Raw genomic sequence first — 23,728 nt, 5'->3', positions numbered from 1 at the left:
AATTAAAAGTTCAGAAACCTATTTGTCCTTTATCCTAATTTATATATACAAATTTTAATAAATATAAAAATAAAATATATTTTTTATATAGAATTTCTATAAATATGAATATAAATTATTATTATTTGGCCAAAAATAATAATATTCTAACCAAGTAGCATTGCTCTTAATTTACTAATGGATTCAGTAATCCCCAATTCAACGACATAATTTTTATTTCCAAATAATAATTCTAGCATGCTTTCCTTTAACGATTTAAAACTCATACTTGAGAATATATCGACCATGTAATCCAAATTTTTATAATGTAATCCAGTTCCAGAATATGTACATCCTCAAATCTTATTAAAGGAAAGAACTATAGAACTACCGAAAGGCTGTTTGGCCACATACAAAAAAAGCGATTGGAGCTTACTACAAAAGATTGGTACATTGTGAAGGCCATCATCCAATAATATTTTAAGATCCCAAAACTAACCCCGGGCAGAATTATAGAGAGATTGAAAAAGAGAAGACTATATTCTAGCCATTTCTACTGAGGGAGCACCAAAATAAATTTAACACATCAACACAGCATCATAAATTTCCTCATTCGATGCTGCCTGTCCTCAACAAAAATAAATAACTGCCCAGCCGAGTCACATTCATCATCATCTGAAAAACAGGGAACTCTTCGTAACTGACTCATTTTTAAGAGCGAAAAAATAAATAAAAAAATCGAAATTTTTGAAGAAATGAAAACAATACCTCCACATGACAGGTTGAAGACATAATGGTAGAACTGCTGTGCAAAGATATGGGAGAAGGATAAAAGTCAACCAAAACCAAAGCCTTCACTGGCCTCATGAATGGCTAGTAACAACCGTTCTTGAAGCTGTTCTTTAGAGGTATACTCAGGAAGGTCTAGTTGATTGAAGCTGTAGAAAGTAATTGGGAAAAGGCAAAAAGAAATTAGGATGGGATGGCCGTCTGATTTGTAGCATATGGAAAAGAAAACTGCATACAAAACTCACCATGTATGAGCCGACGGCAATCGATCCGGAGCTCCATATGCCTTGTGAATCTGAAACCTCTGAGGACCAGAGATGCCTTGCAAGGCCTTAAAACCTTCCAAAGGAACCTGATTACCAACAAGCTTAAACTATAAGTCTATGCCAACAAAAAACAAAACACACAACTACAACAGCACAACCATTTACACCATACTTTTACAAACAAAACAAGAGTAGAGTATGAAAATTAACAATGTTCACAGTAAATCACCTTTGATGTTCCAGTCACAAATTGCAGAAATCTTGCCATGTCTTCCTTGTTAAAAGTTTTGACCACCTCCCAAAACCATTGAACGACATTTGACGCCACAGTATAGCCAGTATATTCTGTATTGGCCTTCAAGTCTTCCACTGAAAAGAAATTGATGCTTATTAATGCTTAGAAGGATATCAAAGCACACTACATAATTTAACCAGTGATGAAAGGCAACTCACAATCAATTTCTGGAAGACCACTGATGAGCAGCTCAAGCTCTTTGTCATTAAAGATGGATATAAGCTCTCTCGGTACTAATTCAGTAAAACCTTCTAGAAAAGAATTTATTTGTGGACGGATTGCATTTGTCAGAATATGATCAGCAACAAGGTCTACATACTCGTGCTTTGTTTCTTCTGTGACCTTTATGTTCCTTCCTCCAGGTTTAAGCTCATAGTCAGTGACCTGTTTCACAATATTGAGAGGAAACGAACCAATCAATCAACAATGAGCACATCAGAATCTACCATGGGATAAATAAATATGAATATCACCCAAAAAATTTATAATATGAAAGATGATTAAAGCTTTGACAAGACTCTAAAGAACAAGTGAAATTTTCCAGCCTTTATGCACAAAAAGAAAACATCATGGACAAAAATAAAATGTTCATTTACCTCGTTCTTCTCATAAAGTATGTGCTTTTCCTCATCAGCATCCATGCTAAATGTCAGGTCAAGAACATCGCTCACATCATTCTGTTATATGCATACAAGGGTAGAACAACTGAGTGATTCATGTAAAAAACAAAGCCACGCAAACGAAATGATATTATAAATAGAAGGGAGATAGTAGTGTCATCCACAAGGTTACAAAAAAACACGGGGCCGTAAAAGATTATTATCCAGTAGATAATTCATGATTCACTGTTCCATGACCTTTATATTTTACATGGCGTCTAAGCCTCTAAAGAGAACAAGGACAAAAGAGAGTGAAGATTGTCGATCAACACTCACCTCCAACACCCATTTCAAATTCTTGTAGTAATCAGGATCAACTGCTTCAATATCATGGTATGTCACCTTGACACCCAGTATATGCTTATAGAAAGATCGGGTAAAATAAACATCCAACAGTTGACCATCAAACAAAGCCTTTCCCACCTGCATTTAATATCATAACAACTGTCAAAGAACCACACAATAACACAAGCCAAATGAAGGCCAGTACAATTAAGGGATTCAAAGAAGCGAGGGAATCATTCTGAGATCAATTCCAACACCCACCCACCCCCCCCCTTTTCCTTTTTTCCCCCCTCGCAAAAAAAAAAAGAAAAAAGAACAAAATATAAATATCATCAATTTACCACTCGGCCAACAAACTTGAAGTATGAGAGATGTTCAGTCTGATACACAGAGTTAGGGTTTGGCTGGAAAGTTGCATTGTTGCCCACCGTTGTAAAAAGCAAAGCATTCTTGTCAAATATGACCCTTGACAGTAACTGATACCATTCTCTAGTGAGACCACCAGCATCAATACCCTCTTCACCTTGAAATTGCACATTTAATCTCCCCTTGAGATCTTGAGTAGGACGCATCCTTAACTGATTATACGAATCCTCCAAAATGTAAGCTCTTCTTACGCTTATACGCAGTGGCCCAGACAGGTGTTGGTCATGTTGTTGCCTGATTCTTGAGCGGAAATAGGCTCGTTTATTATCAAAGTCAATAAGCCTTGGTACCTTGAGCATCATGGAAAGTGATTTCTCCAACAAGCCAGGATTCTGCCTAACGAAAGCATTTGCAAGTCGACGATGCTTCTCGGCAAACCTTGTAAATGTAACAGTACCATCAAGCCTTCGTTGTGAATCTCCACCAAATTTTACACTCATTGAAGAAGAAGAACCAGTAGACTCTTTGACTTCCCTAGCAGTAGCATTGTCATGGTCTTGCTGCATGATGGCTTCATTAGCTTGTAGCTTTTCACACAAAACAAAGAAAGCTTCGATGAAAGGCAAGAGTCTCTGTGTTCCAGGAGGAAGAGGTGGTGAAGTAGAGGAACCTTGGAGATTATCAGCAACATTTATGTTTGACATTGTAGGGGAGAGAGAGCTCTGACCAAGTTGCATCTCAGCTGCACTAATACAATTACTAAGTTCCTGCCACAATGGCTCAAGTGCACTATTCAAGTTCCAAATAGTTGCTAGATCTTCATGCCGATCTGCATCATTCTCGGTTTCTATATCACCAGTACCATTATATGAAATGAGTGAACTCAGAGCTTGCAGCACACGTAGAATGGCAGCACCAGCCATGGAGCCAGCACTCAAGCCGAGCATATTTGTTTTCTGCAAGGTAACAAGCTCACTGACAGCCGAACCTGTCAAGGCATGAGCCGACTCCGAAAGCTCTACAGTGAAGAAGTTTCGATGGGAAGGAACGATGCAGGCCAACTTCTTCAGCACCTCACCAGCAAGCATATACATTTTATCCGAAAGCCTAGAAAAATATATATACGTCAAAACCAGAAACAGGTAGAATATTACTAAGGAATGCAAACTTGCAGCCAAGAATTATGAAGATAATCGATGGAAGCCAAACAAATGAAGAATCCAAACAAAAAGAAAACAAGTTTTTAAGGTTGGGAACAGTACCCTTCACGACCAAGAAGGCTGCACAAATTCCGTAAATCAGCCTGTGGCAATTGCGAGAAGATATTGTACATGTCAACATTTTTCCTCCCATGAGAATGAGATGGATTTGTATCATCTTTCTTATCTTGTTTATTAGAGTCTGAATCAACTGAGGAAGGATCCTTCTCGATATTATTCACGGCTTCATTGACTGGCATAGTTTGGGTGTTTACCGTTCCTTTTTCAGAGACGGATTGACTTTCTAATTTTGATGCTGCAGTATCAACTACAACTTGAATCAGACCCATGACCTGCTCAAGATGTGCAGCGCTGCGTAAAAACAGAGGTCGATTTAACAGCTTCAAAAAGAGGATTAGTGGAACGTCTACAGCCTGAGCTCCAGATGGCTTTGGCAATGGCTCTCCTTCGATAACCTTCTCCTTCCCTTTCTCATTCATCGAAGCCATACTTGAAGAATTTGGAATAACTGATGGGTCAAAGTGAAACAACATCTTTGCAACAGCAGAATGATTGGTAGCCAAATAAGTCAGAATCTCAAGAATTCGGCGGAACACAAGAGGAGGAAGACCTGCAATGAAGGCATAATGAGTGTGATCAGTGCACAGTAGACAATATTATTGAGATTAACACATGAAGTTCCTATCCCTCCCTAGGTGAAAACATTACCATCCAACAATTGAGATCGGCCATAAACTGTATTTGAGTGACAACCATAAAGTCTCTGGGAATTTGATGTTGCCGGTCTACATACAGACCCTTCAGCTTCAGGCTTAATCATATCCAGCAAAAGATAAATAAGAGTCACCCTTGTGATGCTATGTGCACATAAGTTTAACAAGAGCCTCTGCAGAAGACCTTTTCCAAGGGGCTGGCAAAATTGGCACAAATATATTAGCAAGTCACCATAAAAACTGTACATTAGAATTTCTTGTTTTATTTTTAAATAAAGGGCGTATATAAAAGAAATGAAGTTACCTGTGCCAATCGCAGAAGTCGGATCAGAGCTTTCAAAGCATTTGCATCAAGTAATGGCTCACCTTCAATCTCCTTCACCTTCAAGTTATCTGTGAGAGCAGATCTCCTCCCTATAGTAACTCCAACACCCCTATCCATCACAGGCCTCCGGTCAAATCCAAGCCCATTTCTCCGATTGTTAAGCCTGTGACTGCCCCCAAAAAGGCTGCGAGCTTGATAATGGCTCATTGCTCGATCCCGTAATATTTGAGCTTCAGCAAGCAATGGAGATGGCAGTGCTGACAAAACTGCTTCGGAAGAAGTTAAAAGAACCTAGTATACAGCAAAATACAAGCATTATAATTCATAATAGAGAATAGAAACTCATTTAAGCTGAAAACAGAAAGAATTAAGACTTCAACCTCTTCACGCAAATCAGCAGGAAAAGTGGCAATTATAGATGCATTATCCATATCAACTGGCTGTCCTTCAGCCTGTTGAGCAACTCTCTGAGCTCTTTGTTGGGCCAAAACTTCTGCTTGAATATCAGGAGGAAGAGCAGCTAGAAACTCGGGATCAATATCATCAGCAGAAGGTGGTGCATAAGCTGGGGGTTGTACAGATTGAGCTTGCTGTGAAGCAAGTACCTCTGCTCGAAGATCTTCAGGAAGAGCCTCCAAAAAGGTAGGATCAATCGTATTAGCACCAGAAGCTTCATTATTGGCACTAGTTTGATCTGCCTGGGTGGCATTAGGGGCAACCTCTGGGTTTTGCGTTGGTAAAGGTTGATCGCCCCCCTGTTCAGAAACAGTTGGCTGCTCTGGTTGATTTCCCTCAGCATCAACACCATCCATATTAACATCATCACTAGCATCAATTGATGATACATGACAATTACCTCGATTAGGTGTCTCCAAATCAGAACCCACTAGATCAATATTAGCAGGATTCCCATCAACAGATGACCCATTGCACCCCATGGGCACATCTGGCACATTATTGTCCATAGCAGGTATGTCAGCACCCCTTTCGCATTGTACATCAGCATTACAATTTATAGATGAGTCAACAAAAGCTCGATCTGTGGTTGCACACTCACCAGCAGTGACACTTCCTCCAGCTTCTGCGCACTCAACATCAGTTGGCATGATGTTCAGTGAAAGTGGCTGCACTGACATAGGCTCATTTTCTTGCAGGTTTTCACTGATATCTCGAATACCAGAGTCTGCATTTATCTCTTCCACAAAAGGAATACTGCCAACTGCAACGTTGTCTTGCTGAACAGTGGTTCCATTAACATTCTCTTGTTCCTGACCTTCAATCCGCTGACAAGTAGAAGCAGTCCCTGCACCCAAAATTGGACCATCATGTGACTGAAGAGTGTCAGATTGCTTCTCTTGCTCTCCAGAATTCTGTAACTGTCGTTCAACAGGACTACTTGTTGGAGCTGCATTGCTCAATTGAGCTAAGAATTGTTCCTCCACTGCTTGAGCAATGGCAGCTGCTTGAGCACCTCCTTGTGGCTGACCATCATCAGTCCACCTACCATTACCTAGGACTCTTCTTCCAGGAAGGTGCAATGAGCCCATACCCACAGAATAATCAGTCAGGGGAGGAGGTGCTGCACCACCCAGACGATCTCCAAAGAGACTACTTGGCACATGATCATATGGAAGAATAGGTGCATCAAACATGTAGAAGTGGGCCACATCAAGGTTGCCAGATGACAAAGTTTCGGAATCCCTGGAAGCAGAGTTTCCACCTGATGACCACATTGAGAGAACATCCCCAGATGGTGGTGGCCTTACAAGCAAAGGATGTTGAAAACCATTAACTTCAGAAGCAGATCTCTCAAAGGAAGACCTACCTGTCTGCCGGCGCCTTTCAAAACCTTGAAGCCGGAACAGATCATCCACATTGACCCCTTCGAAAGGTTCAGCAGTCACATCTATAAGGCCACCTGTTGTTCCAGGTTGCCCAAGTATCTGCAAGTGATCCAACCCATCAAGAGCTTCCCTCCACCTCACTTCTATTACACGATTCTCATGAAAATCATCATCATCTTCATCAATCATCTCATCATTGTATTCATCTCCCAAGCCAGTATCATCATGATCCTCAACATCAGTATCCGCCAAGGACATCATGCCCCCACCATCTTCAGCTATATCCTCATCTTCATCCTCTCCCTCATCATCATCCTCATCATCGTCACCCTCATCTCCCATATCATCATCTTCATCACCCATATCATCATCTGCCCTATTCTCGACATGAAAAGTCATCTCAATTTGTTCCGGATTGTGCAAGACACCACCCTCACCCATCTCTTCACGCATAAATTCCATTCCAAGATCCATTGATGGGTTTTGAGCCATTGTCTCCTCCTCTTCTCTTCTCATATCTTGTTCCTCGGTATGATTTGTATTATCCTCAGCATGATCATCACCTTGAGAAGTTTCATTATGATGTTGTGCATTATCCATTCCATCTCTCAGTGCTTCTTGATTGCTCACATTCTGATCATGTGTCCCTGCTACAGGAGCAGAGGGAGTTGTTACTTGATCATCAGGTCTGTCATTTAGACTAGTAGATCTTCTCTTCTCAATTTCATCAGATTTAAAGATTTGTTCACTAGCATTAGCAGCCCGAGTAAGGCCTTCTAAACCTTTCAGTATAAGATTCACAATTTTTGGTGCTTCAGGATGATCTAAATCAACCACTTGCAGGATGCTAGTTAGACACTGAATGATCCCACCATCTATCATGCTTTTTGCAATTTCAGGTGAATATCCAGAACCAGGTAGGCTACCGGATGATGAATTTTTGGACAAAATAGAATATACAAGATCAACTAAAGTAAAAAGCCTTTTATCAGGCAATAAGGTGCTTTTCATTGAATTGCTTTCCAGATTTGAGAAAGATGTCAGCTCTTTAACAAGTTCATTTGTTACTCGCTTGCGCCCTTCACCAGACCGCCCACACAGGACTACAAGGAACCATGAAGCTTTTTCAGACAATTTACCTCTCCAATCATCAGGTCCTGCAGACTTTTCAACAGAGAGGGGTAACAAACGGTGCAAAACATGATGGATAATACCACAATGTCCAGCTGGCTGATTGGATCCACGAAATTGACACATTTCAGTATCACGTCTCAGTATAACACCAACTGCATGTCCATACATTAAAAGAATGTCACTCAATAACTTAAGCACAAAAGTCACCTTCACCAGTCCCGTAGATTTTTCAGAATCAGGTTCTAACATCCCTGTCTCTTCAACCTTTGATTTACCCTTCACCTTCAAGGTAGGTTCATCTATATCCATGAGAGTTGAACCACACTCAGATTCTTCCTGTCCTTTCAAGGGCGGGTACTTAAGCACAATCTCAAGAAGCTGATCAATTACTTGAGTGAGATTAACAGGAACTTTTTTGTGGCTCTTCAAACATTTACCAGATCCATCTTGAGATTTGCTTTCAGGAATTCGGACACATTCATTTGAAGATAAACCAACCTCAACACCTGATGCTTTTGATTTTTCCTTTTCTTTTTCTTTTGATAATACAACTACTGCCCTCCCTGCTGATGTCTCTAACTGACAAACTGCAGCTGCAGCTTTCATGAAAACCACGGGATCCCTAGAGATAACAGGTGCCAATGATGTCAAAAATGATCGAGGAGAAACACGCCCAGAATGCCGATTTCCACTAAGCGTTTGACGTATCTCCAATTCCATAGCTGTTTGCAATGTTTGTGGATCTTCAAGGAGGTGACGTACTATAGCAGATACAACAGCGTCATACCCCGGAAAAAAGCAATTCTTTGGAAGGTTGAAAAGTGCAGCCAGGCCTCCATTTTCAAGGAACTGTAAAGCTAAAGCATGTGTTTTGGTTAACCGAGCACATAACTGTAAAACAGCCTGCATAACCACAGCAGGTACATGCAGTTTTATCAAGTCACATGCTATATCCAGCAACTTGTGACTCTCATCAATAGATGCAAAGCCAGTAGATTTCCCCAGTATATTCTCCAAATCCATGCCCGGTTCTTTCTCATTCACATTAATGTTATTATCCTTCTGCCCAGCTGTACCGGAAATTTGCAGAGAACCATGGTCACCAGATGAATCAGGCAGGGAGCCAGTTTTGGTTCCTTCAGTGTTTTCAGTTTTTGGTCTCGATTGCAGCATCTGTTCTAATATAAGCAATAAAGCACTGATGCACTTCGGGGCCAGTATCTCTTTCCCTGCCAAGTGTGTGCTGTTGAAGTTTGACAAGATATTTATGATGGTAGATATAATGCCATTCTCAGCTGCAATTTCCCTTGTATTTCCATCCTCAAAAAGAAGCAATGCTATAATATGTGCTAACACACTCAATGCACAGTTATCCTTGGAGAAGTCCAATGGACAAATTTTTAGCTGCTGCAGAAGATAAGATATTACTTTTGGACGGTCTTCGCCTTTGTTCTGACTGCAAAGTGTTACAAGTAAATCTGTCAACTGAAATGCCACTGAATCACTACTCTGAAACAACTTCATTGATGCAGCAAGGATATCATCAACTGGTGGTTTCTTTACACACCCCTCTTCGGTTAGCACATCTGTAGTCTTCTCTGCACTATCAACTTTAGCAGTTTCAGAACTACTTCCAAGGGAAAGGGCAAGTGCCCGTGCAAGTTCATCATCTTCCTGGACAGGATCATCTGCATGACTAAATAGCCACTCCATGGCCATTTCAACACTATTTGTTTCAACTCTTCTTAGTGCTTCCTCAGCCCTTGCTCTTGAAAAACCCATCTCAACAATAGTGGCAATAGTTGCCTCATCAGGTGGTGGGGGAATGAACCGGTGGTTTGTGCTTCCCATAATGTTGCTACGGTTTCGCTTCACTTCTCCAACACCAGAATATATATGGGTAACAAGTGAAATAATAGACGCAATAAATCCAGGACTACAATTGGAGAACATGGGATGATTCCACACTGGTAGGATCACATCCAGAACCTGAGATTGCAGCATTCTAACAAAAGCTTCTGGGTCTCTAGGAACTGGAAAGAGCCCAATTGACAGGTTTTGAGTAACTGGCTGAAGAACAAGAAGCTCTGCCTGAGATGCTGATGTTGGGGATAACAGTAAAGAAGAGTTTACAAAATACTCAAGCAAGCGGCAGTAGCTTTGTAATGTATCAAGCAGCCATGTGTTATGGGACAGTTTAGTTCCTTCCCCTTTCTTTTCCATGTCAGTATCTGATGATGGGAAAGGACATGGAAGTGTCCAAAGTAACTGACTAGTAGCTTCGAATGTTGTGAGTAACTCTTTGAATGTCTCGTGGACATAAAAATTGTTTACCATGGCAGTATAACAACTCCGGCGCCTGCTGTCAAATGTTAGTGCCGCCATATCGTCCACGACCTTCCCAAGATATCTACATTTTACAGAAAGCGACGTCTCAAGTCCGGCAGAAGTAGAGTGCCCAGAAAAACTAAGAGCCCCATGAAAATTCTTAGCTAGGACTGCTCCAAGAGTCTTTGAAGCTGAAGTCAGTGACCCTGAGTCAGCTCTGCGCCGGTTGGGTGAAGTGAATCCTTTTACAAGAGCAGTGAAGAAAGAGCGCAAAGTGGAAGCCAGCTTATTAAGAATCTCCAAAACAAGAACCTCAGGGCTTTTCTTTTTAAGATCTTGGGATGAAGGTGCCTCAAGTGCACTAGAAGATGCTTCAGAATCGATATTTAGAGCTTCTAAGTGACGACCAGTCCTTCCTGCCCGTATACGAGATAACCCATGCCGACTACGACGATGCAAACTGTCTCCAGAACGAACTACAGAAAGAAAATCACGATCTCCACTCCACAGGGAATGTGAACCATTCCTAGCAAAAACTGGATTTGTGTATCTCAGTGTCTGAATATTTGCATCATCATCACTCTCTCTTTCAACAGCAGTAGATGAAGCCACCTGTGATGTCTCAGGTTCTGGATCAGTGTTCTTCTTTTCATCTTCTTTGGAATCATTACACAAAGATATTTGCCAAATTATTTCTTTATAAGTTTTCCCAATATCTGTCAATACATCAGCATCCGAAGTGCTTAGCTCAGAGACCACTGTAGTTGTTCCCTTCAACAAAAATACGGAAAGAGATAAGACACCTTCAAGGCTAGAAAGATATTTCAACACCTTTGTCTGCTTTGCAGATTCAACTAGAGCTAGCTGAGTTCCTCCCACCAAATCTAAAAGTTCATTAGTAGATTTCAAATGCTCTCTCAAGAAGGAGCACACAGCCCGAGCAAGAGAAACATAATGCTGGGGGGAGAAGTTCTTGAAGGCAACAGATATGCTTTGCCCAACAGAAACAGAAGGAGGCATTAAAGGCAAGGTAAATAACTGGAGAACAGCTTCAATCCCCTTTTTCTCAACAAATATTCGACATGTATCAGCATTCTGAAGAACTGTCTCGAGTAAGCGAGCAACATTATTTACACAATCTGGAAGAAATGACTCAATATTCGTTATTGATGCATCAGGAGATGGCTCACTAAAGTGCTCTGTCCTATCCACCTTGGTTGACTCCTTATTATCAGGCAATAACAAATTCTTGTCATCACTATCCATTTCCATAGGAACTGAGGTTGAAGTGGAAGGATCAGGACAAGATGAGGAATCTGCTCCAGAACCAACTTTTGAGATGGTTTCCAGAATCTCAATTAACATGTCCACTCCCGGTCCACGTAATGAAGAAGCATGTCGCATTAATTCATCCAGTCCACTAGACAAAGATGCAGGTGTGTCACCTGTAAGAGCACGCAAATACATTCTAGAAGTGAACACCTTCACGAAACACCTCAATGAATTCCTATCTTTCACAGCCTGGAGACCATTACTATTAAGGCATAAAGCATCCAAACACTGGGGAATGCATGTAATAGCTTCTGCAGAATTGAGAACATCATCCATAATAGCATCCAAGAAGGCAGATGGAAGACCAGCAGCATCCAAGACAGGAAAACAGGTAGGGTCCTTTTGTATCAAGTCACTCATGACAGTTGCTGCAAGCGAGAAAACTCCACCACCAAAATCTTTTGCTCTTCTGAAAATAATAGATAAACAATGAGGCAGAACATTCTCTTCAGATCCATAGATACGGGCAGTATTCCCAGGAGCATACGTTCCCAAAGATATAGCACGCAACAAGGCCTTCATCAGCAATCGACGGTGATAAGAAATTAAGGGTTGAGAACACAAGGGTTGTGTGGCATCTTGCCCAGTTGAAGAATCTTCAACCATTTGTGCACTCCTTCCGCTAGAAACAGAAGTTTCATCAAGATGCTTTCCACCATTTTCTACAAAGGAGACTTCAATCTTTAGGCGAGAGATGGTGTCATCTAAACCACCCAGGTCTCTGAATAATGCAGCAGCTGGATTACTGTAATCCATAAATGCTTCTAAAATGCGCACAGCTTTTTCAACCAGATGCAAGTGCTGCGGATTTGTATCTTTCAGGAGAGGTAGTAGAGTAGGAATAAATCCTGCTTCACGCATCGCAGAGCACCCTGACGATGACGAAACCAGCACAGTGATAAGAGAGAGTAGAGCTTCTGCAAAATGAACTGACCATCGTGGGGTATCACTAATAACAGAATCGATGGCTTTTTGCATCAGGCTAGATAAAATGCCACGGTGCCCACCAGATGTAACTGCAGTCAACACTGAAGGTTGGCGGGAACGATCTTGGCAAAGAGCAGCTAATGAGTGCAAACATAAAATACGAATTTTCTCCAAAACTGCATCCTCATAGCTCAGCAATGAAACTAATTCATTGATAAATCCAGGCTCAGCATTGAAGAATGAGACTAAGTCATCAGCATCAGCACATGCTTGAATCAGAACTATAAAAGCATACAGGCGAATGCAAGTATGTTGCTGTCTTGAAGGCAAAGAACCAAAAGCACGAGCAAACCGCAATCTTGTCAATAAAGAAAATCTTAAACTAGCAGGTACGTTATACTCTGTAACTAACTTGTGCAAAAGCTCCAGATCATTTTCCACACATTTGTTGATGTTAGATAAATGAATAATTTGCAACCCTTGGGCAGAGGCTTCAGCTCCCTTGATGTCTCTTTCTGATTCATTTACTGCATAAAACTCAAAATGAAGAGTACAACCCAGTTCCAACGTAGTAGGATCAGGATCACAGCCATTAGGAGTTGCTGATGCAATTAATCCAAGTCCCTCTTCTTTTCCACCCCATCCTTGCGCAAGAGAATACAATTTTGAATTAAAAGAAGCATCTCTTATTGAGTACTTTCCAACTGTTTTCTTCAAAAATGCAGCCAATGTGTCAAGGCTAGCCTCAACCACGTCAGGGTCAGTAGAAGCAAGCAACGCTGAAAGATGTTGCTGCGAATTAAAAAAGCCATAATATCAGTGGTAGGACATGAAACAGTAAATAGTAAGATATCTCTAGCAGGTTATATGATTAGTTTCAACAAAATATTCAAATCACCACAAGAAAGAGAACATAAAAATTTAAACTAACTCTAAACACACTCAAAAGCAATAAGCCTGCCTTGGCTCTCCTCTGAAGATAACCAAGATATATATATATATATATATATATTGTACGAGGAAGATGTCATACCTCATAAGAACTATAGAAGTGCTTATTTGTGCAATTATCCAAAATTATTCTAATGACACGAAGAATTTGAAGAACAGCTTCCCTAGGGAAGGGAGGATCAGAGTTCAAAAATTCATCATCAATCTGTAGATCCTTCCTGGGTTTTATGTACTTCTCAAAGAATGAATCAAAATGGTTAAATAGTTCAACCCAGTGATGAAAATCTCCCTGTTCAGAGAAAAAAAATGCCAATGAATCATACACGTCAAAGCAAATATATACATACACATTTAGTAACATAAGACGAGAAGGCCGTAATGGCACCTTATCAAACTCCCAAATGAAGCCTTTTAAAGGTTCTTCTATCTTCTCAAATGGGACTGATGTAACAGAATTAATGAAGGAACGAATTTTCGGAGGCTGCAACAAGTCAAAGTAAAAAAGAAAAGTTATTATATCTTCATTGGTTAAATGATGTGTACATTCTCTCATATTAGAGAAGTGAAACAGTGTATCAACATAACTTCGGCAAAACTCATACACAAATTTAAAGATGACGAAGTACAATGAGCAATAAATTAAGAACATAATTACATATGAAGGACTGTAAGTTGGTTACATCTGGAGCAATAAACACATTTAAGATTTGAAATAAGAGACAGCTTAAGCTAAATGCATTACCAGGAAAAAGCATATAGCAGCATGAATTCACTGGTAAATGCATTGATTATAAATATGGATTTCATCGACATTTCCAACAATAATAAATAATAAAATGCATCAACAACATGAAGCCTAATATCAATATATAATGCATCTTTGAAGGTGTCACCTACACACTTCAATTAACTCAGCATTATAAGTTAAATACTTAAATATATTTTGATCAACATTAAAATATGGATATTTGTAAGTGCAATGCATTAAGAATTGCAATACTGAGTATTGATGCAAATCAGGCCAACAAATGTAGTTAATTGCTCTTCGCCATATGAAAACAAGAAAAACAACAACACAAACAAGTGGACAGATGTTGAGGCCATCAATTGTTTGAACACAGTATACAACAAGCAAAGCAAACCCTACCTTTCATGTGTGGTTGTTTCACCAAGATAAATGAATTTATGAATAAAATGTACATGCTGTCGTTCAAGTGTCATTTCTACATTGATTACATTGCAGCAGAAAAAAAAGGGGGGAAGAAGAACAAGAAGAAGAAATATTCCATCCTATGAAGCACTTAGCAAGTCAAGCCCAACGAACTATCATCACAACAATTGATCACCATAAAATTGTAAATATATAAAAAGTATCGACTTATTTTTCCAGTACTCAATGCCAATGGCAGGGTCCATTTAGCTAAAAATCTCTTCAGATAAAATTTAATCAACAAAACGACCAAATAATCAAAAAGCCTTGCACGTTAACTCTTCAGAAAATAGATCATGTATATCGTGCACGGAAGAGTCATCCAGATTCCAACAAGAATTTCAACAATTTTGTTATGAATGGAGCTTAGAAAAATGTAAAATCCATGCAAAAAAAATCTAAATATTCCAAGCCCCAAAAGTAAACATCAGAAACTCAATCAAGAAACAGGAACCACTAAAGCAAATTAACGGGGAACAGAAAAGACACAAACTTTATTAGCCACCAAAAACCACACTGTAGAACAGCTTAAACCTCCCAAAATCAGCTATACAAAAAGAGAATGAACATCATAAACCCCAATGAAAAAAAAAAAAAAAAGACTCCATTGATAAGAAAAAAAAATCATAAATTTGGGAAAAAATAAAATCAAATACCGGCACAATCAGATAATAGAATCAAAGTATAAAATAAACAAATTTTAAAAAATCCCCAAAAATAAGGGAAAAAAAAAAGCTTACCACTTCAAGTGCCCGCTTTCTCTTGAGCTTCATCTCGGACAGAGCATCGCAGAACCAAACAGAAAATAAGAGATTGATTGAGATTGAGGGAGTGGATCAATCGAAATTGATCGTGCAATCAATCAGAGGAAAAACCCCAATTCCTGAAGGGAGGAATGAGGGAATTGGAGTGATTGTTGGGAGTGAGAGTTGAAAGTAGAGAGAGAAAGAAAGGAGAGAGGGATTTGAGGAGAAAAAAAACCCAAGTGCAAGTGAAGAATGGGAAAAAGAAGCTCAATAAACAAATATGAAAAAGAAGAGAAAATATAAATAGCGTGGTTCACAATTCCATCTTCACCTATATTTATTGGAGAACCAAACAAATTAATTACTAAATTTTAAATTTTAATTTAAATCATCTAAATTTTGAATTTTTATTTGAGAGTATAAGTATAATTTTTTATTTTTAAATATTTTTTTATATTTTTTTAGTTTTATTTATGAAATAAATAGTAAAAATTATATTTTATATTTTAAAATAAAATTTAAAATTTAAAAAATTTAAATTCTTTAAATTCGATTAAATTTTAATATTAGACCAAAACAAACATAATAATTACACGCAAAGTAAAATATAAATAAGAATATAGTAATTAAGTTTGAAAAATAAAATGTTAATATCAAAATGAGAAGTTGGAATTAATTTATACATGTATGTTTTTTATCATCATAATATAATTTAGAAGAATAAAAAACATCAAAATTTAAAAGTGGAAGAAAATTCCCCAAACTCAATCTTAGTCCTTTTATGATAAAACTTCTTTTGGATACATTCTCTTGTCACTAATAATTAAAAATAAATAAACTTAAGAGTTAAGATCTTGTTAAAGATATAATTTTTAAATCATAAAAGTTGGATTCTTATAGAATTTTCTCAAAAGTTGTATAGATGTATAAATTTATTATAAGTATGGATAATAATATTTATAAGATATTGAGTAATTGAATTAGTGTATTATTAGTTTTTGTTTTTTAATTAAAGATAGAGAGTTAAACATGTAATTTTTTAAATGAGTATGGAAAAATTATAGCTATTTGAGTTATAATTCATTAGTAATTAATATATTATTAGTTGCATTGTATTAAATTTTAATAATTATTGTTTTAAAAGGTATTTATATAATAATATTTAATTATATAATAAAATAGTATATTTTGGTTATACATTAAAATAATTTTATTTTTAAAAGTTATATATGCGTTGAAATGGGTTTATTATAACACGTATGTTCGTATGCTTCATGTTTTTTCTTTTGAAAAGAAAAACAAAAATTAATGCAATAATGTAGTTACTTAGGAGTGAAAATTAGAACTTAGAAATGTAGTTATGAGTTATGACTGCTTAGCTAATAATAATAATAATTAATGAGTATACAATAATAAATAGAAATGTACTTAACATGATGCTCCCTAGCTAATTTTAGAAAAAAAAATGTATGATGATAATGATAATTAAATTGATATTTTGGTGAAAATGGTTTTTTCTTTCAATAATTCCACTCTTTCTTCTTTTTTTTTTTTCTTTCTTTTTATTTTTTTTCTCTATTCAAACAAAGTCTTAATGAGAGAAATATTTTTATTTCAACTTTAAAATATTTTATGATTTATCTGATCATAACTGATTAAATTGATAATTTTAAACTCTGTGAATTTAATTAATTTGTTGAAACTCTGAGTTAATCACGTAATTATAAAAGATAAGCACACAATAACAAATTAACAATATATGTTCACAAGGATAAATATATTTTCTCTTCTGGATGTATCTCTCCCATTCCACATCTTACAACTGTTGGCGTTGTTTGTTTCTTACTGATTGTTCAAAAGTTGTATTGTTACTCTTATGTGTCAATAATTTTTTATTTTGTCCAAAAACATAAATAAAAATAAAATAAATAGAATAAATATTTAGGGTGCATCTTAATTTTGAGATTTGAATTATTTTATCGGTTCATAAACCCATTAAATTAGTTCAGTATAGGGGGTAATTTTGCAACGTGTATGTTAAGGACTCTATAAAAGAAAAGACGAGGAAAACGTATATGCTAAGGAAACTTCTATTCCAACAAAGAAAAAAAATAAGGATTTTTTTAATTAAAAAATTATCCCTTACCTTAACAAATCATATTTTGACGAATAAAAAATTATGTTAGGAACATAAGAAAATGACGTAGTGTCAATATCAAAAGATTTCACTATTATTTAATTATCATTAATAATATTTTTAGATTAATTATTGGATTTTTCAATAATTTTACTAGCACAATAATGCACGATAAATACTACATACTAAATATTTGTCTAAAGCATTTTTATCTTTCCCACATATTGAAATTAAATTGTAACCCCAGTGCATGCTTCTTGTTATACTATTTAAAAGACATTTTTTATAGTAGCTAGCTATCAATATTTTGTATTTGTTCAATGAAAATTAAAATATATTTTATATAATTATTTTATGTGAGGGTAAATTAAACAGATTTATATTAACATAAGAAAATTAATATCATAATCTTATTTCTATATCTTTTGAGAATAAAACATTTTAACCTTCATCTAAAGAACAATTTGATGTTAATCTTATCTATTTTGAATTTAGTTTTGTTATGAATTTTATACTTTAATACATTTTATACAAATTTCTCATTTCAATCGTATAAAAAAATATTTATGATATAGTCTAAATCAAATGTAAAATACAGAAAAAAATTTAAATAGGTATTGGTTGAATTTAATTAAGTTGAGTTGATATAGTAAATAACTCTCTAGTATGTTTAAGTAAGTATTCGTAGTTTAAATCTCGTTTTACATATGTAGTAATTCATTGGCTATCAACAAATTTTTAAGAAAAAATATTTGGAACCAAGAAGTTACCAGTAAAAACTAAACAAAACCACATTAATTTATATTAATAATTAATTTTAAATTTTTTAAATTCAAAATTTAAAAAATTTAAAATTGATTAAGTAAATCTAATTAAAACCTATAAAAACATTCCTCTTCTCTCTCACATTAACCTACTCACCTCCAACAATCACACACACAGACCTCTCCGGCGACTTCCATGCTCTCCGCGACGCCCTTAACAAGCGCATCCAAGACAACTGCTTCAACACGAAGTCCACCTTCGACTTCGTCACCGACGAAACCTTCTCCTCTTTCCTCCTCAACCACCTCCTTCAAACCCTATCCACCCTCAACCGCTGCCTCACTCGCAAGAACGCGTTCGATTCACTCATCACGCGCCTCTGCAAGCTCCAGCGCGTCGATGACGCGCTCCACGTCATCGAATATATGGTATGTATCGACGCTGGAGGCTGCTGCCCCAGTGCGACCACCTCCTACCTCGTCCTGAACATCCTAACGCGCCAGAAAGTCATAGACCACGCGCGGAGCGTGGTGGACCACGCTTAGCGTGAATCTGGATCTGACGAGACACAACTACTTCCTCGTTGCACACTGCTACGCTGGAGACATGGCTGCCTCTGCCAGAGTTTTGGAGAAGATGGAGGAAGATGGGATTGGTTTGTATTCAACACACATGTTTGTAATTAGGGTTTATTAGATGCCGTTTTGATGATTAAAGAGACTGCAAACTACACACTTACAGAAATATAAAAAAAAACATTCATTTAATATAAAAAAAACATCCTAATACTTAACAAAAAAAATATTAAGTTATATTTTAGCAAAAATAATTAAATATCTATAAAATTTTAAAAAATATATGAAATTCTTAAAGAAATAGAGACATTCACATTTGCAATACAAAAAGATTCGAAAAATATATAAAAGAACATCCATTTAGTATGAAAAAAAAATATTCTGATACTTAACAGAAAAAACATCCATATATATTAACTTGTAGAAATTTTAGATTTACCCAAAATATTTGACTGATTTTTAGCTAATATCTTTTGGTTCCCTAACATTATTCAATTTGTAAATAGAGTTTCTATATGTGATAAATCCGTTTTTAGTCTGGGGGATTGAAAAATACCATAGAAACCAAAAAAAGGGTATTGGTTGAATTTACAGTAAATCGGTGTTAATTGGATTTAATCAATCTGAAAAAAGATCCAATGAATGCCAACTTCTATAATTGAAAATAAGTCTCTTTTATTTACCTTTCCCCCGCTTTTCCCAGAAACCGAAAACGGTGCGTTTCGAGTTTCATCAAAAGTCAAAACCCTGCCCCTTTTTACACACATCAATTATCATCATCTTTATTCGCACTCTCCTTACTCCTTAGTCCACACTTGGAGCGTCGCCTTTTACTACATTCTACGGTGAGTTTTCTCTATTTGATTTTGTATGCTTCACTATTCATAATGTGACGTTTTCTCCATGAAGCGTGCTGTTGGATTGTTAGCTCATGCTAATTCAAGCTGGAAAAAATATGTGATTTATGTTATACTCAGCACAATTTATGAATTTCAAATTCGAAATGTTATTCTTTCTTAATTGATTTCCTGATTTTTCTGACAGAAAATAATTTCAGCTGTGAAGTGCTAATGTGCTATGACTATGACCCATTTTTTATTTATTTTTTAGCGTGGATATTAGTTTTATACAGGATACTCTGTTTTGAGCTAAACACTTTGGTTCTCTGATTCGTTTTGGGTTGTTTATTTTGCAGTTTTCGTTCTTGGTGCTAACTTTTGGAGATCGACAGAATGGCGTTATTTGTTTCTACCGAATGTTTCCTTCCTACCCATCAATCTCAGCTTGGATTTGTGCATCATGAGGCTCAAGATCGTTCTTTTTTTGGCAATAGCATCGTAAACTTTCAAGATGCCTCTAAAACTCCACAGTCTCTCTCATTTGCGGGTTCCCTGCGAGGTGGTGTTCTTTGTTCTTTTGTCTATTTTAATGATTTCTGTATTGTGATAAATATAAGGAAGAATCCAATTTGTTTATTCTTGCTGGTTGGAATATTAATTATGTAGATTAGCTTCTTAATTTTGATTCAGATATTAAGCCTCAAGTTGCTGTTCGGAGAAAGGGTCGATCATCCTCTGTCCAGACGGCTGCTGTGCGGCATCTGACTGGTTCTGTTACCAAAACGCAGGGACTTCGTTTTGCTGTGGTGAGTAAATAAGTAATCCACAATGTTAATGCTAAGATGCCTTCGTTACAAATCTATTTACCTGCCTTTGAATGAATCAAACATTAGGAGAGAGTTAATGAAATACCTCGCCTGAGAGGGTATCTTGCATTCCTGAACTTTTGAATTAATGAATAAATTCATCAGTTTGGACATAGTAGAGGAGTGAAGATGGATAATTATAGTGGCAGAACAAGTGGATACTCCAATTCTAAGCTTTGTGGTGATTGACTAAGGTTTTGAATACAATGGAAATACCAAGAACGAGAAAAAAGAAATTTCAAATGGAGAATGGTTGAGGGCTGATAAATAATAAGAAGACAGGAGTTGTGTAGTAGCAGAGAAACAAAGATTACTGACCCATGAAGTTTACCTTTGGTATAGAGGATGCCACCACCCCAAGCCTAGAATATCAAAGAAAGATAAGTAGCAAAGGCTAACAATGGGATGCTAGATAACAAGGCTTGGATGGGAGTAATTCTACCTCCTAATAGAAGAAACACCCTTCCTCAACTTTTTTTAAAAGGAGTTTTCAAGATTGTAGTCATGAGTATTTTTGTTTTATGCTTCTTTGCTCATTTCTAATTTTTACTTTTAGGTTGTTGCACGGTTTAATGAAATTGTTACGAAGCCGCTATTGGAGGGAGCTTTGGGTACTTTCAAAAATTATTCAGTTAAAGACGAGGACATTGATGTTAGTAAGCTATCTTATTTAAACTTCATGGAATTCGTCTTAGTATCGTTTGATTTGATCTCTAAAAATTTATTTTGTTTTACATTTTTCCCTTCTGTTTTTCTATGGTTTTGAGTTCAATATTTTTTCCATTTCTTTATTTTGGATTCAATATACATGATAAGCTAAGACAAATGTGTTTTCAGTGGAATCTATACAAAATTGTGCATGCTTTCTGTAGTAATCTAAAATGAAACGTTGGAAAGCATTTATCATTCTCTACCCTTAATGAAATATTTTTCTATTTACTTCATTTATGCATGTCTAATTCGGTGTGTTTGTTATCATATTATGTCGACATCAATATATTCAAAAAAAAAAAGTCAGTTGCAGTACATAAGTTGTGATAGATGTAAGTTGTTCTGACCCACAAGAAGTCCCTGTTTCCGGATTACAAATGATCCCTTCTCTTTGAAATGTTATGGTAGTGCTTAGATTGTACTAAATAAATCACAAGAGCAAAGGGAGTCATATTTTTTCTGTTCAGTCTGTTAGAAATTTCAGTGTTCCTATCTTTTGGGGTGAATGTTGACTGAAACTTTGTTTGTTTCCCTTCTCCCTTAGGTTGTGTGGGTTCCTGGCAGTTTTGAAATTGGTGTTGTTGCAGCAAGACTGGGAAAATCAGGCAAATATCATGCAGTTGTATGCATAGGAGCTGTGGTATGATAAATATCTACAAATATATGAAAACTTTTAATAGTCTTTATTTTTTTTTTAATATTTTGTAGTTCTGTTGTGACCAATATTTGCTGTTAACAGGTAAGAGGAGATACAACCCATTATGATGCAGTTGCTAACTCTGCAGCATCTGGAGTGCTTTCAGCTGGTCTCAATTCAGGTTGTTTTCTGTTAATGTCAATTGTAATATTCAGATACAAACAAATCATGTTTGAGTATTCAACTGGCATATTGATCCTTCAAATGTTAAGTAGAATTTAGGTTGGAAAGAGACTGTAAAAGTGTGAGGGTTACATCAAATGCCTTGGTAAATTCACTTCACTTGGTCCTCACTAAGCAAAATATTGAAACGTTTAATTCAATGCAAGCTTGTTCGGTCTTAATATAGATGAGAACGATTGAGGCCCCCTGCCCATGTTCTTTTTTATTTGGGATGTAAATTACGATTGTCAGTGATTGTTGTTCAGCTACCTTTTTTTTTGCATTAATATGCAACTTGGAAACTGATGCATTTTGGGGTGACTGCAGGGGTTCCATGCATTTTTGGCGTCCTAACTTGTGAAGATATGGATCAGGTAAACTTATGCTGTACCATATATTTAGCTTAGAAATTTTCTGTATTGCTAATGATTATTAAGATCATTTAGTTTTTTTATTCTTTCTTTCTGCCGACTGCAGGCCCTAAATCGTGCTGGTGGAAAATCTGGGAATAAGGGTGCAGAGGCCGCACTGACTGCTGTAAGTTTTTAGCTTTCATAGTATAATTTTATTATGCAATAATCATCTAATTTTTTTATATGAAGCTATCTCTTGTTAGTTGTTTACGTCATCTTACATTATGTCACCCACTGACGACACCCTAGTATGTGTGCTTTTAGATTTAGGAAGGGTGTATGGGGCATGTTAGTTAGGTTTTTCCGGTTTAACCTAGAGCTTCAACTAGCTTTGGGATAAACTGGTAATTGTAGAAGTGCATCAAGTTAATCTAAGCCTACACAATCAAAGCATAAATAAATTCTCATTCTAAATTGATGGATAAGTATTATGCAACTTACTCAATGTGGTTGTAGTGAATCATGAATTCGAAGTGTGACAATAATTATCCAGAGATTGCAAACATTCTCAATTATTCATGAACTTGGTAAAGATCTAAGCAGCATTGGTTGAAGAAATGTCATTTACCAATTTGTTTGGCTGCTTGTAAAGTTTGCAGGCTTTTAAGTAGTTATTTTGAGTAACGTGTCATGAATTGTGATACAGATTGAGATGGCATCTTTGTTTGAGCACCATCTGAAGTAGTCATAATGCTCGTTACCAATCTTGTAACTGTTCATCTCATGCTACTCTATCATATCTTCTTAGCCTATTACAGGCCACAACGAGCAGAAGATGATTCAAACTCCATTTTGGTTTTAAAAAATTTGATATCTACATGGGCATGCTGTTAAGTTGAATAATCGGGAATCAATTTTATGCCGTTATACATTATTTATTTCTATTATCCCCCCCCCCCCCTCTCCTTTCCTTATTTTTTTCTTTCCCTTGTCTTTTCTCTCATATTTTGGTTGAACATTTTCTGTTGTTAATTCCATCAGAAGGTTGCCGATGATTTTGCTTGTTAACGTGAGAATGAAAAGTATAATAAAAAGGAAGCAGTTTTGTAATTGAAAATAGAGTTTTGTTGTCTCTCAAAATATGAAACTTCACAAAATTTGTGAAGTTTAGTTGCTTAAGACTTAAGAGTTAAGACTCGTTTAGTACGGAAACATATCTAGAAGAGTTGACTTAGCAGAGCAACGTGGATTTGG

The 23,728-nt window shown here is 36.6% G+C and overlaps 2 protein-coding genes across 5 annotated transcripts; one reads left to right on the top strand and one right to left on the bottom strand.

Annotated features, from left to right (window-relative positions):
• Positions 1 to 281: 281 nt before the first annotated feature.
• LOC112734635 (E3 ubiquitin-protein ligase UPL1) lies at positions 282 to 15,679 on the bottom strand. The gene is made up of 15 exons (XM_025784044.3): positions 15,364 to 15,679; positions 13,799 to 13,894; positions 13,496 to 13,702; positions 5,278 to 13,254; positions 4,877 to 5,188; positions 4,568 to 4,769; positions 3,902 to 4,469; positions 2,615 to 3,746; positions 2,265 to 2,411; positions 1,926 to 2,006; positions 1,488 to 1,713; positions 1,264 to 1,403; positions 1,014 to 1,120; positions 748 to 917; positions 282 to 654 (listed from the first exon to the last, which is right to left on the bottom strand). Exons 1-14 carry the CDS (start codon positions 15,394 to 15,396, stop codon positions 815 to 817), a joined length of 11,331 nt encoding a protein of 3,776 aa, XP_025639829.1. The 5' UTR covers positions 15,397 to 15,679; the 3' UTR covers positions 282 to 654; positions 748 to 814.
• Positions 15,680 to 19,528: 3,849 nt separating this feature from the next.
• On the top strand, positions 19,529 to 23,408 carry LOC112734634 (6,7-dimethyl-8-ribityllumazine synthase, chloroplastic). Of its 4 annotated transcripts, none has more exons than XM_025784040.3 (9): positions 19,529 to 19,691; positions 20,042 to 20,244; positions 20,376 to 20,491; positions 21,108 to 21,203; positions 21,807 to 21,902; positions 22,002 to 22,080; positions 22,449 to 22,495; positions 22,599 to 22,658; positions 23,181 to 23,408. In XM_025784040.3, the coding sequence occupies exons 2-9, from the start codon at positions 20,079 to 20,081 to the stop codon at positions 23,217 to 23,219; spliced, it is 699 nt and encodes a 232-aa protein (XP_025639825.1). In that variant the 5' UTR covers positions 19,529 to 19,691; positions 20,042 to 20,078; the 3' UTR covers positions 23,220 to 23,408. The 4 variants fall into 4 exon arrangements, with proteins under 4 accessions (XP_025639825.1, XP_025639827.1, XP_025639826.1 ...); XM_025784042.3 differs by having other exon boundaries at positions 19,531 to 19,691; positions 22,991 to 23,408; XM_025784041.3 differs by lacking the exon at positions 19,529 to 19,691 and adding an exon at positions 19,696 to 19,803.
• Positions 23,409 to 23,728: the final 320 nt, after the last annotated feature.

The sequence above is a fragment of the Arachis hypogaea genome, chromosome 3 (genome assembly GCF_003086295.3).
Source record: "Arachis hypogaea cultivar Tifrunner chromosome 3, arahy.Tifrunner.gnm2.J5K5, whole genome shotgun sequence".
NCBI lineage: Eukaryota > Viridiplantae > Streptophyta > Magnoliopsida > Fabales > Fabaceae > Arachis > Arachis hypogaea.
This window is presented reverse-complemented; position numbering and strand designations above follow the sequence as displayed.

Bases quoted from the DNA above. Each gene is read 5' to 3' on its own strand.
- LOC112734635 (XM_025784044.3), bottom strand. From the start codon at position 15,396: ATGAAGCTCAAGAGAAAGCGGGCACTTGAAGTG. The intron at 4,770-4,876 runs GTAACTTCATTT...CAATTTTGCCAG, and splicing joins GACTTCTGCGATTGGCACAG to CCCCTTGGAAAAGGTCTTCT. The intron at 1,404-1,487 runs GTGAGTTGCCTT...ATTTCTTTTCAG, and splicing joins TGGTCTTCCAGAAATTGATT to TGGAAGACTTGAAGGCCAAT.
- LOC112734634 (XM_025784040.3), top strand. From the start codon at position 20,079: ATGGCGTTATTTGTTTCTACCGAATGTTTCCTTCCTACCCATCAATCT. The intron at 20,492-21,107 runs GTGAGTAAATAA...TTTTACTTTTAG, and splicing joins AGGGACTTCGTTTTGCTGTG to GTTGTTGCACGGTTTAATGA. The intron at 21,204-21,806 runs GTTAGTAAGCTA...CTTCTCCCTTAG, and splicing joins TTAAAGACGAGGACATTGAT to GTTGTGTGGGTTCCTGGCAG.